General features: G+C 40.4%; 1 protein-coding gene across 10 annotated transcripts in view; it reads right to left on the bottom strand.

Moving 5' to 3' along the window:
• Positions 1 to 13,326, bottom strand: part of LOC138751718 (ankyrin repeat and IBR domain-containing protein 1-like) — a 133,828-nt gene that overhangs the window by 109,748 nt on the left and 10,754 nt on the right. For 9 of the 10 annotated variants that reach the window (XM_069914380.1, XM_069914374.1, XM_069914382.1 and 6 more), the window contains 2 exons: positions 2,942 to 3,200; positions 1,396 to 1,696 (listed from right to left, as the gene is read on the bottom strand). In XM_069914380.1, coding sequence (XP_069770481.1) covers positions 1,396 to 1,696; positions 2,942 to 3,129 — 489 coding nt within the window. In that variant the 5' untranslated portion in view covers positions 3,130 to 3,200. The remainder of the gene's footprint in view (positions 1 to 1,395; positions 1,697 to 2,941; positions 3,201 to 13,326) is intronic. The other variant, XM_069914383.1, reaches the window with a different exon arrangement.

The raw sequence follows: 13,326 nt of genomic DNA, 5'->3' as shown, positions 1-13,326 counted from the left end.
CAATCAATAAAGAATAAAAAGCTAAGTCTTCTTGCCCGCATTTTAATGTGACGAGCAGGTCCAATGCAGACATTCCCTTTGTTAGCTCCATTTAAGATTGTTATTAAAGACATTTGAATAATGAATTAATGCAAAGTAACTCCTTTGTTAAAAATCACAAACAGCAAATACAGCAAATAAATACTGCCAGTTGTTAATCAGACTTGGATCTTCCAGTTATTGTTTAAAAAGAATGCATACACTCTGTAAGTCTACATCTTGACCAATCATTTGCCTATAATCATCAAACTTCAAATCGGTTAAGTTTTTGTTTAATGTTCCATTAACCAATCATCTGCTGGCCAATGTTTGAAATTCAGTTGCATCATCTATACAATGCATGTACAAAAGGGGGTTTAAAAAAAATAGTAAACTATAACCACAGGAAGAATAAGAAAGTCTTCATAATGGGGAGGAACATGACTAGGAGAGGTGAGAGTTTCACCTGTGCCTTATTTGAAAAAAAGTATTTATCGTTAGTGCTCATAAAAATATGACAAGTGAAAGAAAGATTATGCTAGGTTTAAAGTACCATTCAAACGATATTATTTAAAGCTATTCAGATTTGTCAGTCTATAACTGGATTTGTTCATATCAGGGTATTTCAAGTTTGAAAGTAGAAAGGCTGAAAAAATTTCATTCCATTCCTTGCGTGAAGCAGCTGATGAAGGAAAGAATGAATTTAACAAATATTTGGGGAAAAACACACTGAACACATTTTCAATGTTGTGAAAAATAAAAAGTACTAAAACAATATGGGACAATGTTCATTTCAATAAAGTTAATGATAAACACTGAAAGAACATAGTAGATTGAAAGTTTTCAGTGCCTGGTGTTCAAGAAAGATTTATGACAAAATAGAACTTATAAGTGCTTTCATTTAAGTATTCATTAGTCAGTTAAGCTACAGAAATTTCTAATTTTAAACAATCTCAAAGAGTCTTGAAGCATTTCAATGGAGTATAATCAAATATATATATTTTTTTAATTTGAAAATGTCCAAAATCTTAGGCAAGCAGATTTTAAACAGTTTTTAATGGAGGAAAGTGAACAGAGGTTTAAGGCAGCAACATTACAGGGAGGAGATGATTAAAGGCAAGGGCACCAAAAGATTTTATCTGGTACCAGAGGAATGAGTTATGGAGAATTACAGAACAAATTGCTAAAAAAAAGCTAGACCATAGAGAGTGATTATTTTTTTATATAAAAATGCTAATAAATATTTGATTGACCTTCCCTCAAAATTGACTTGGCTTCATCACAAAATAGATTTCTCAAATGGATACTTCATCTCTGGGCTCTCTCCTTCATGTAGTCTACTCAATTATTAAACCACAGCCGCCCAGGGATAATTACCTCCACACACGTTTTCATCCCTGAAGCAGCAGCATAGTGCAAAGGTGTGCACTTTTTGTTATCAACAGCATTGTTTTCAGCCTTCTCAAACTCGCCTTTGTCAAGTTTGGCACCTTTCCATTTAAGAATCAATTGCAGACACTCAGCTCTCTTGTCATCATCTTCATTGGGTCGTGAAAGACGAGGCTGCAGGGCTGCTTCAGGGAGCATGATATGTGGTCCCATGCACAGCAAATGTAAAGCAGTTTCATTATGTATATTCCGCTTGTTCGGATTCCCATCTTTGTTGAAAAGGAAGATTCTGTTTGGCACAAGGGAAAAGATTTGCAAAAACTAACTAATCAAATAATCATAAATATTGGTGCCAGTCAATTCAATATGCTGTTTGTGGCAAAAGGATGAAACTTAAACAACTGCAATAAAAAGCATTACTGGAATAAAAAGTTTGTGACATGGTAAATAGTTTGGAAGAAAATAGGTATGACTTCATTAAAGCATGTTGGTTTAATTATAGATTTATTGCAGTGTCTGCATTTGACCTTTAGGTAAAAGCAATGTCAATTACACTATATTCCTCTACAATTTCAAATTGGGATACAATTAGCTACATTTATTTGTGGTGGGGAGGGCGGGGTAATTGTTTCAAAATAGAGTTCTCCACGCAAGACAGATGAGAATTTTTCTCACATGGTCATGAGTCTTTGGAACTCTATTCCTTAAAGAGCCATGGAAATGGTCTTCAACTATTTTACATGGATACTTGTTACAAGTGGATGGCAATACAAAGCCAGGTTACAATTAGATCAGTCATGAACAGGTTTCCGGGATAAAATGGGTTTACCTGTTCCCACATTTGGGAGCAAGTTTCTATATGGTGCAGACACAGGCACTTCAACTCAACTATCAGAAACAAAAAAAAATTGCTAGGGAACAAAATCTTAAGGCAGTAAGGTATGTACAGTGCCAGCAACCCAGTTTCAAATCTGGCATTATCTATAAGGAATTTGTATATTCTCCTCATATCTCTATGGGTTTCCTCCCATGTTCCAAAGGTTTGTAGGTTAATTGAGCAGCACAGGCTTGTGGGACTGAAGGACCTAGTAACTGCACTGTATCTTTAAAAGTAAAGAAATTAAATTAAGACCAAACATAATGGATTTAGTCTTTTCAAGATTTGGTTAGAGGAATTTGACACTGAACATCAGAAAAACAGTTTGCCAATTTAGAGAGTAGAATAGCATCTTGAGGTGACAAGCCAGAAATATGCATTACCAGTGCTCAAGCAAAAATTAACATCCCCTTTTACATAGCTACACAGATAAGAGGACAAAGCTAAATCCTCAAGAAAAAGATTGGATGAATAATGAGTAAGGACGGCAGGGAATTCTGTAAAGATGAAACTGTTGCAAGTTTATAATAAAAATTAAAATTCAAACCATCTCAACAAATGTGCCACACAGATAGTAAAGTTTTCCATTACAAAAGTGTAATTACAAACTTTCTATGAATATCATCTCAAGTTAAGCAACAGATTTTGAATACTCACCGCAACAACTTGCTCATAGCGTGTCTGGCAGCATAATGAAGAGGAGTGTTATGTTGATAGGGTTCTCCATAAGAGGTATTTGGATCCAGAGACTCTTTGAACTGAGGATTGCTCTCATACAGTTGGTAAGCCAAAGGCTCATCCCCATTTACGAGCGCCTTACGAAATTTAGTTGTGGTGTTCCCCATACTTTATTGAGAATTGTTGGCACTTTTAGTTTCAACCACTTGACATACAAATCTCCAACATGCTTCACATCCTATTGAATAAAACCTTGCACGTGTTAAGAAGAAATGCGATGATGTGTTTGTACAAATTATTCTTTCTGCACAAATTGTTTAATGATCAAAAGGAATGAGTGACTGCAGCAATCACATAGTAACTGGCATTCATTCCTTATAATTACTTTAGTCACTTCCTTAGAGTTAAACAAGATTATCTGCAGATGCTGGGCTGGTCATTCAGTATCCATGGGAAGTAAAAGGCAATCAGTGGTTTGGGCCTGAGCCCTTTGTTGAGAATGTGGAAGCCTAAATAAAAATGTGGGAATGGGAAAGGAGGAGAGGAAGGGCAAGAGGGAGGAGCTCAGTCTAATAGGCAAAAGGTAATAGGTGTATGCAGGTGAGAGGGTTGAAGAGAAAGAAGCTGAGGTGATGGGGCAGAAAGTCAAGAAGGGTAGCTTTGACAGGAGAAGGGAGGAAGGAGTGAAGAGTTGGAGGAAAGGAGACAGATTGGCGGTGGGGGGTGGGGTAAACAGAAATTGGTCAATATTGATGCTATCTCGTTGGAGAATGCAGAAATGAAATTCAAGATGTTGTTTCTCCAAATTGCAATTGTCCTCAATTTGGCCATACACTAGACCATGGACAGATATGTCAGTCTGGCAATAGTATGTGGAATTAAAATGGTTGGCCACTGGAAAGCCCTTGCTGTTGCAGCAGACAGAGCAAAGATACACAAATAAATGATCTCCCACTCGATATCCAGTCTCTCCGATGTGGAGGAGGCTTCATTGTGAGCATAAAATGCACTAAAGTATCCTGCAGATTTACAAGTGAAATACTGCTTCACTTGAAAGGATTGTTTGGGGCCCTTGCAAGTGCAAAGCAGCACTTCTTGGAGTCACATGGCTAAGTACCAGGAAGGAATTGGTAGGAAGGTTTGACTGGATGAGGGAGTTACAGAGGGCACGATTCCCAATGGAAGAGGAGAGGGCTTATCAACTGAGACTGCATGGGTGGAACAGAGCAATAGAAAAAACTATTACCATATTAATGGGATTGTATTATAGACCACCCAATAGCCAGCAAGAATTGGAGGACAAATCTGCAGAGAGACAGCAGACAGCTGCAGGAAACAAGTTGTGAAAATAGGTAGCTTTAACTTTCCAAATATTGACTGGGTCTCCCATTCTGTAAAAGGACTGGATGGCTTAGAGTTTGTCAAATATGTTCAGAATGTTTTTTGAATCATATAGAGATACCAACTGGAGAAAGAGCATTACTGGATCTCCAATTAGGAAATATTAGAGAACAAGGCTGTGTGACAGGGAACTCTTTGGTCCAGTGATCATAATGCCATTAGTTTCAAGATAATTATGGATGAGGACAGGTCTGGTCCTCAGATTGAGATTCTCAATTGGAGAAAGGCCAATTTTGCGGAAGTGAGAAAGAATCAAGAAAGCGTGGATTGGGATAATTTGTTTTCTGGTAAGGGTGTGCTTGGTATGTGGCAGGCCATCAAAGGTTTAACCTTAGAGTTCAGAGTTTAGATAGAATTAAAGGCAGTTAACAGGCTGAGGGAACCTTGGTTTCTGAGAGATATTTTGGATTTCATTAAGAGAAGTGTAAAGGCAACAAGGAGCAAATTAGGTACTTCAAGAATATTTAAAAAAATGAAAGACAAAACAAGAAACATATCAGGAAGACTAAAAGACATGAGGTTTTGGCAGACAAGGCAAGGGAAAATCCCAAGGGCTTCTATAGGTATGTAAAGAGCAAAAGGATAGTAAGGGACTAAATTGGTCCCTATGAAAATCAGTATGGCAACTATGTATGGAGCTAAAAGAGATGGAGCAAAAAGAGATTTCTTGTATCTGTATTTACTTCAGAGACTGACAGATTTCATTGAGGTGAGGCAAACAAACAGCAAGGTCATGGAATCTATCAGATTAAAAAGGAGTTGCTTGCTGTGTTAAGGCAAATAAAAGGTGAATAATTCCCAAGGGCCTGCAAGGTATTCCCTTGGACTGAGGGAGGCTAGAGAAGAAATTACAAGGACGCTGGCAGATATACAATGCCTTTTATAACATTTGGGACAAAGACACTTATTTTCCTTTATTTGCGCCTGTGCTCCACAGTTTTAAAACAATCAAACAATTCAAGTGCTTAAAGGTCACACTAGATTTTATTCACTGGGGGAGGCTGAGCGGGAGGTGGCTGGAGGACTGGGGGAGGCTGAGCAGAGGGGGGTGGAGGGTGGCTGGAGGACTGAGGGAACCCATTGGCGGGGGGGGGGGGGTGGTGGATGGTCACCTTCTTGTAAAATTAGCAAGTAATGAGAAAGCACACATCATAAGTTTGATTTCTGTCTACAAGAGCCACAAATTCCCCTATATTATAGATTGAGACTGTTGGATCAAATTACAAATCATTCAAGGAATGAAAAGTCCACTTTCTAAGTGATTACTCCAGGGATCAACAAATATGTAAGAGTTCTGCTGCACATTTTAACACCCTCCCCACCCCTCCACTGACAGTTACCAAGGGTCACAAAGAACGGATGGCAAATTCCTAAGATCAAAAGACATTGGATGGAAAAATAATTTGGAGCAGAACAGAGTTGAATGCCAGGCAAGCATTCCCTCTTCCGTGTTCAATGGTGATCTGCAATTTCTAGTTGCCGGGATTTTAATATGGATCAGTGTGAGGTGTAACACATTTGGAGATCAAATGCAAGAGGCAAGTATTTAGTAAATGGCATGGCTGCTCATTGCAATGATATAGAGAAAGATTTAGGATGCATTTCTGTAGCTTCCTGAAAGTGACAAGTAGATATGGATTGCTGTTCTGGTCGCCACATTATTGGAAAGACATGGTGGCTTTGAAGAGGCTGACCAGGATGTTGCCAAGATCAGAGCATATTAGTGATGTTGAACAAACTCTGATTGCTTTTTTTACCCTCAAATGTCAGAGGGTGAAGTACAGAGGGTATGTATAGCTTTAAGGTGAGAAGGGAAAATTTAAAGGAGATTCATTAATGCTTTTTAAAAGAAAAACTGGTCGATGTGTTGAACACACTGACAGGGAAAATAGTGGAGGCATATTTGATAACAACATGAAAGAGGCTTTTAAGACAGACAAATGAACAAGCAAGGAATGGAGGGATTGCCCACATGCAGCTGGATGTGCTGTTTAATTTGGTACTGTGGCAGCTTGCACACGCAATAGGCGAACTAGCTCATGGAGTTGCGGGTAAGCTGCAGAAGATTTGACTGCAAGAGCTCCGGGCGCGGAACAAGCCGACAGTCTGGTGACTGACATCAGTTCTGTCCCGCAGGTTGCGGGTGCTGCTGGGAGAGTGTTCTTAAGTGTGCGGCCTTTGAGTCAATAGTTGTTTCAACTGACCTTTGACTTGGCGTGGTTTTCGCTTGCTGCATGGCTTGCATGACTACACTGGTGACCCCGATGGTCCAAATGGCATTTGGACCCAATGATGACCGACCCAAGGATGCAGAATGCAGATTCACTGAAACTGCTGACTTTCTGGACTTCACAGCCACAGGCCTGTTTTGAACAGGCTGAAGTCTAATTCCAGGTAAGACCAATCGTCTTGGACACCACAAAGTACTACTATGTGGTCAGTTCACTCAACCAGGAAACTGCAGGCCGCACCATCTACTTCCGACACCAGCCACTAGTTGTGGACAGGTACGAACCAATCAAGGTGCTCCTGATCCATACTTTTGGTCTCTCCTGCTGTGAGTACGCAGCACTGTTGCACATGGATGGCCTGAGTGACTGCGCTCTATCAGCCTTAATGAATGAGACGCTGGCACTAGCAGATGGTCTTAAGCCAGGTTGACTCTTCGAACTCTTTCTTGAGCAGATGCCAGAAGATATCCGCCTCCTCATCACTAATGGCAATTTCAGTGACCCACGCAATGTCGCAGTCCGTGCGGATATCCTGTGGCACACCAAACAGCATGGCGGTGCCTCCATCAACAAAGTAGTTGCGACATGCCCCAAGGCCCGGCTTTCCCCACACCACCAACGAAACTGGTGATGCCTACAGCAGGGAGCTACCCCAGTTCGCAATGTTGGTGTTTTTGCCACCAAAAGTGGAGTTCAGGAGCCCACTGTTGCCGCCCACTCTGTTCTTTTCTGGGAAATGCTGAGGCTGGCCATCGCTAATGGCTTCAACAGCTGGCTGCTGTGATCCCTGCCTTTACTTATAGGACCGACACTCCAGGTGAAAGTTTCTCATAGACACTGGGGCAGAAGCTAGTTTCTTGACCCCCTTGTGCCATGACACCCGTGCCAGAACGTCAGGACTGGCGTTCACCTCTGCCAACAACAGCAATGTTCACACACATGGCACATGAACTATCCCACTACATTTCGGTTCCAGCTGTTTCACCTGGTCATTTACACTGGCGCAGCCTTTATTGGGTGCAAATTTCCTTCAGGTGCACTGCCTCCAAGGGACTGTGCCTAGTGAATGCCAAGACTTTCTAGACCTTCTCGCTTGGCGAAGCCAAGTTACCGGCCCAACGCCTGGACTCTGCCACTTTGACAGACAAGTAATTTGCCAAAGTACTAACAGAGTTACCGACCATTATTATGCCACAGTTCTCCAGTCGCCCCTAAGCATGATGTACAGCACCACATTCCCACTCAAGGACCATCACTACACGTAGGCTCCTGCCCAACAAAATCCACTTCCCCAAGGAAGAGTTCAAGAAAACGGAGGAGATGGGGTTCATCTAGCGCTCAGACAACCTGTGGGCCTCTCTGCTGCACATGGTGCCCGACGGTCAGAGGATGGAGGCCATGTGGAAATTACAAAAGCAAAATGACACCACCATGGCTGACTGCTACCAAGTGTTCCACATTCAGGATTTTATAGCCAATTTGCATTGGGCACGCATCTTCTTCATGGTTGACCTGGTCCGTGGGTATCACTAGATTCCCGTCCACCCCAACGATGTCCCCAAGATGGCCCTCGTCACCCCATTTGGCCTATTCAATTTCATGCGGATGCCTTTCACATTCAAAAACACGGCACAGATGTTGCAGCGGCTCATGGACTCAGTGGGGCGTGGCTTTGATTTCATCTTCATCTACTTAGATAATATCCTGATTGCCAGCCATTCCTGCCAAGAGCATTTGATGCACCTGCATGAATATGGCCTGGCCATCAACCCTGAAAGTGTCAGTTCGGACTGTCTGCCATTGATTTCCTTGGGTACTGCATCAACCGACATGAAGTGGTTTCCTTGCTGGCGAAAGTTGAGGCCATACACCTATTTGCCAGGCTCAGTATGATCAAGTTCATGGGCATGATCAACTTTTACCACTGATTCCTACCGTCAGCGCCTCAGATCATGCAACCCCTATTTGGCCTGATGTCCAACAAGGCCAACGCAATAACCTGGGGCACGGAGTCAGCGCGGCTTTCGAGCAGGCCAAGGATGCCCCTACAAACGCCACCCTCCTGGTACACCCCAGGGTGAATATGGCCACAGCCCTCATGATTGACGCTTCCAACTCAGCTGTCGGCAGCGTACTAGAACAACTAATTGAGGGTCAGTGGAAACTGCTCGCGTTTTTCAGCCGGCACCTGCAACCCCGAGCTGAAATACAGCACCTTTGACAGGGAGCTGCTACCCCTCTACCTTGTCATCCAGCGCTTTTGGTATTTCTTGGAGGGGTGGGAGTTCACGACCTTCACAGACCAAAAACCCTCTCCTTTGCATTTTTTTCAGAGTCAGATCCATAGTATACCACCACTGTCAAATAACATCTCCGGATAAAACGTTGTGGCCGATGCACTGTCTCGCACCTTCATCCACTCGGTGCACTCCGTCCCCAGGTTTGGACGAGGCGGCACTCACCAAAGCAAAGCAGCTGGACGAAGAAATTCCAGCCTACCGCACTCTCGGGCCTGCAACTTGAGGACATCCCCATCGACCCAACAGATAGCAAGCTCCTCTGTGGTGTGTCCATCAGCCAACCTTGGCCCATTGCTCCAATCTTTTGGAGGCATCAAGTTTTCAACGCATTACATGGATTGGCCCACCTATCCATTTAGGCAACCATCCAACTGGTGGCGGATAGATTTATTTTCCATGGCCTACGCATGGACTTTGTCAGTCTGCTACCAATGTCCCGGTGGCAAGATACCTGTTCACCACAGTCAACAGGTTTGTCAGGCCAGAAGCCATACTGCTCGCTGACACATTCACGGAGTCCTGTGCCAGAGCCCTCATTGCAAGCTGGGTTGCATGTTTCGGCCTGCCAATATAACCTAAGGCGGGGGTGGGGTAGGGTCGCACTTCACGTCCAGCCTATAGTCAGCAGCACTGGCACAGCTACTTTGGTGCCAATGGCACCACACCACGGCCTACCATCTGCAGTCCAACAGCCTGGTAGAGCGTTTCCACCAGCACCTGAAATCAGCCTTGCTGGTGCACCTCCAAAGCCTGGATTGGGTGGACAAGCACGGCTCTAAGGGGGAGAATAGCACTTGGAGAGGAGTATCTATAAAAGATGGCACTAAAGGGAGGGGTTCCTCCTCAAAAGATTCTGCGGGCTTTCAGGGTTTCCTTTTTATGTCACTGTCAGGGCAGGAATACTATGTTTTTTTAAAGGAGAAAGATCACTATTATTTAAACAATCGAAAAGGTTTTATTGCTAAACAACATGTTTCAAAAATCATTATTGATAGAATGTTATTAGTCTTTAATAGGATAAATGGGTCGGTGAAGAGTAGGCAGGTTTTGGTACACCTAAAAAAAATTTAAAGGCAGATATAGTCTTTTTACACGAAATGCACCGTACCAAATTGGAACATGCTAAATTAGAAAGAGGATAGGAGGAACAAGTAATATTGTCTTCATTTGGCAAGAGGAATACTGATTCTAATTAATAAAAATATACCAATAATAACAGAAGAGACCAACTGACCAAGCTGGAAGATATGTAATGGCACATCATAAAATTTACGCAGAATCATTGACATTTTTATGAACATCTATGCACCAAATTATGATGATGAAGCCTTAAGAAAGATAACTTTTTAAAAACAACAGAGAGAAGATAAAATATACTGGTTGGAAGAGACTTTAATTTCTGTCTAGATACAATACTGGATAAATCAGCCAGAACAGTGACAAGGGCAAAAGCTGCAAAAACGACACGATCATTTTTGAAGGATTTAAATCTGATTGATATATGGAGGCAGTTTAACCCCATAGAAAAACTATTCATTCTACTCAAGGGTACATGATTCACATACATGGATTGATTTGTTTTTAAATGTCTGCCTAATTAAAGAGTAGAGAGGCAAAAACTGAATATTTGGCGAGACTTCTATAAGATTATTCACCATTAACTTTAACTATTGCAATAATGGAAAAATAAGATGTATACAGATGGCATCTCAATACCACGCTGTTGAAAAGGAAGGACTTTTGTGAGCTTATTAAGAGAGATCTATTCTGTGAAACTAATCTTTCTTCTACTGAGAATATGCTACAAAGGTGGATGGTCTAGAGAAAGATAACAAAAATAGAAAAATATCAGAGAATAGAGTCACAAGAAAAATATAGACTGTTAAAGAATAAAAAAAACCTTGAAATATAGCATTGCAAAAGTATAGAATGGAAAAAAATTAAAAACAAAACAAAAATATTATGAATTAGGGGAATGGGCACATAAAGTCTTATCTTGGCAGTTAAAGGCAGAAGTCATCTGGAATGATAAATGCAATAAAAAGCCAATATAAATATGTAATCAAAAAGAATAATACTTTTAGACAATATTATACAAAAGTGCAAAATCAGGTTTAGAGAGATCAAGAGAGAAATGGAAATTAGATCTAGGTGTTTAATAATGGTCTGACTGGTGTTTGGATAGCATGACATTATAATGAAGATACAGATTAGTTCAATATTATTTTCTACACCAATTAAGTCTCACATCATAGAAGTTGCATAAATCAAAATCTGAAAGATCAAAAATATGTTTTAGGTGTGGGATAGAAATAGGAAAGTTCTTACGTGCTATGTGGTCACATGTGAAAGTGAGACTTTTCTGGCAAGATATTACTAAAATATTAACAAGGATAACAGGGGTGGCCTTCATCTTTTTGGCAACTTCATTGAAATAAGTAATAAAACTAACTAAATTCCAAATTTCATTTGTTAAAATAGCCTTAGCAGTGGCTGAGAAATGTATTGCAGTTACTTAAAAATATGATTCCCTTCTACATATAGCACAATGGACTGCTGAGATGAATAGATGCATACCTTTGGAAAAAATTATAACTTAAAGATCAAATATGACATATTTATTAAGATATGGCAGCCATATTTGGATTATTTGGGGGCACAATTGTAATTATAAATATAATAATAAAAAAGGATAATACATACTGCTAAAGTATAAATGCAAGTGACTTCCCCATATAGAAGTTTTCATGATCAATATAAATGTGAGCCCTGACAGTTTATATTGTGAAGTGGGGGAGGGTGTAGGGAGGAGGGCTATTTTGTTGTTTGTTTTTTCATAAAGAAAAAGTTTTGTATATCTCTACATTATATATATATTTAACACTGGAGAATTTTTCTATGAAAAAAAATCAAAAAAAATTTTTTTAAAAAATGAGGCAGGCAAATGGGACAAATTCAGGTCGTTAACTTTGTCATCATGGCAAGTTGGGATGAGGTGCTGGTCATCATGTTGCATATATTGTCATAGAGTCAAAGTTACATGAAGAGCATACAGAAATCAAAAGGGAAATCATCATCCAGAATGTACGTGAAATAAAAAATTGGCAGATGCACCCAAGAAGTGTGGCAAATGGCAGGTTGGCCTTTACTGTGAAGGGGGTTAGTGTTTCAGAACAGTGAGATTTTGTTACAATTGTATAAGATGTTGACAGAACCATATTTGGAATACTCAACAGTTTGCACTTTAATCTAAAAAAGGATATAGTAGCATTGGAGGTAGTCCAAAGGAGAGTTTAATTCCTGGGATGAAAGGGCCATTTTGTCAAGAGATTATTTTTCTTTGGTGTTTAGAAGAAAGAAATGCGAACTGATTCAAACATACAAGATTCTAAGGGGGCCTGACAGGATAGACACTGAGATGTTTGCACAGGGGGTAAAGAAACTGGAATTCTCTGAGAATGAAAGGAACCCGACCATTATATACATTTCAGATGAAGATTGATAAACACTTGAAAGAATAATGAAAAGTTATAAGAAACTGGCACCAAAGAGGGGTTGAAGTTAGGACAAATCATCGACAATCATATTGAATTGTGCATCAGTTTGAAAGGCCCTGTGGCCTGCTTCTACTCCTATTTCTTTTGCATTCTTGTGAATAGAAGTTAAAATTTTAATTGAAAACTAAAAGATATTGGCATGCAATAAAATAAACAATAAACAAACTGTTTCTACAGTATGTGGTCACCCACACAGGCTGCACAACAAATTGTGCTGACATTTCTGAAGAGAAACACTGGAATTCAGCTGTTCCTACTCAGGCATTTGCAGACTTGCATGGACTAATATGAGCTGGGAATGCATAGAGTGACAGTCGCCAACAAAAACATCACTCCATTTTGTTGATTCCTTAGCATTACACTAGAGAAATCTACCTCTCTAATTCCTACCAGTCAGTTAGTAATGGGAAAGAGACCATTCATTTCAATGAAAATTCTTGGTCTTGAGGAGGATATATTTATTTTTAAATTAAAAAAGGTTATAATGAATTCTAAGATGCAAATTATTTACGACAACTTTAATATATTTAAATGCATCGCCAAACAACACAGTAATCTTGTGCTTGTTTTCCCTAAAGTGAAGGAGGCTGAAGGGTCAAAAATCCTTTCCATATGGTATGGATAACAAAGTTCAATGTTCCTTTTATTGTCATGTAATAATACACAAAAATCGAATATATATGATATACTTCAACTTTTGTGTCACAAGGCAAACATAAGAGAAAGAAAAGCAAAAGAGAGTCCCTTTAGATATAATTTCTGTGGATTCACCTCAAGCATTCCCACAGACTCCTGTTCAAACCATTGGCAGCCTGACCTTTCAAGTCCAAACCTCAGGAAACCATCAGCATTCGAGGCCCTTTGGAAGCCCTTGC

The sequence above is a fragment of the Narcine bancroftii genome, chromosome 1 (genome assembly GCF_036971445.1).
Source record: "Narcine bancroftii isolate sNarBan1 chromosome 1, sNarBan1.hap1, whole genome shotgun sequence".
Taxonomy (NCBI): Eukaryota; Metazoa; Chordata; class Chondrichthyes; order Torpediniformes; family Narcinidae; genus Narcine; species Narcine bancroftii.
Note: the sequence above shows the minus strand (reverse complement) of the source record. Positions and strands in the feature narration are given on the sequence as shown.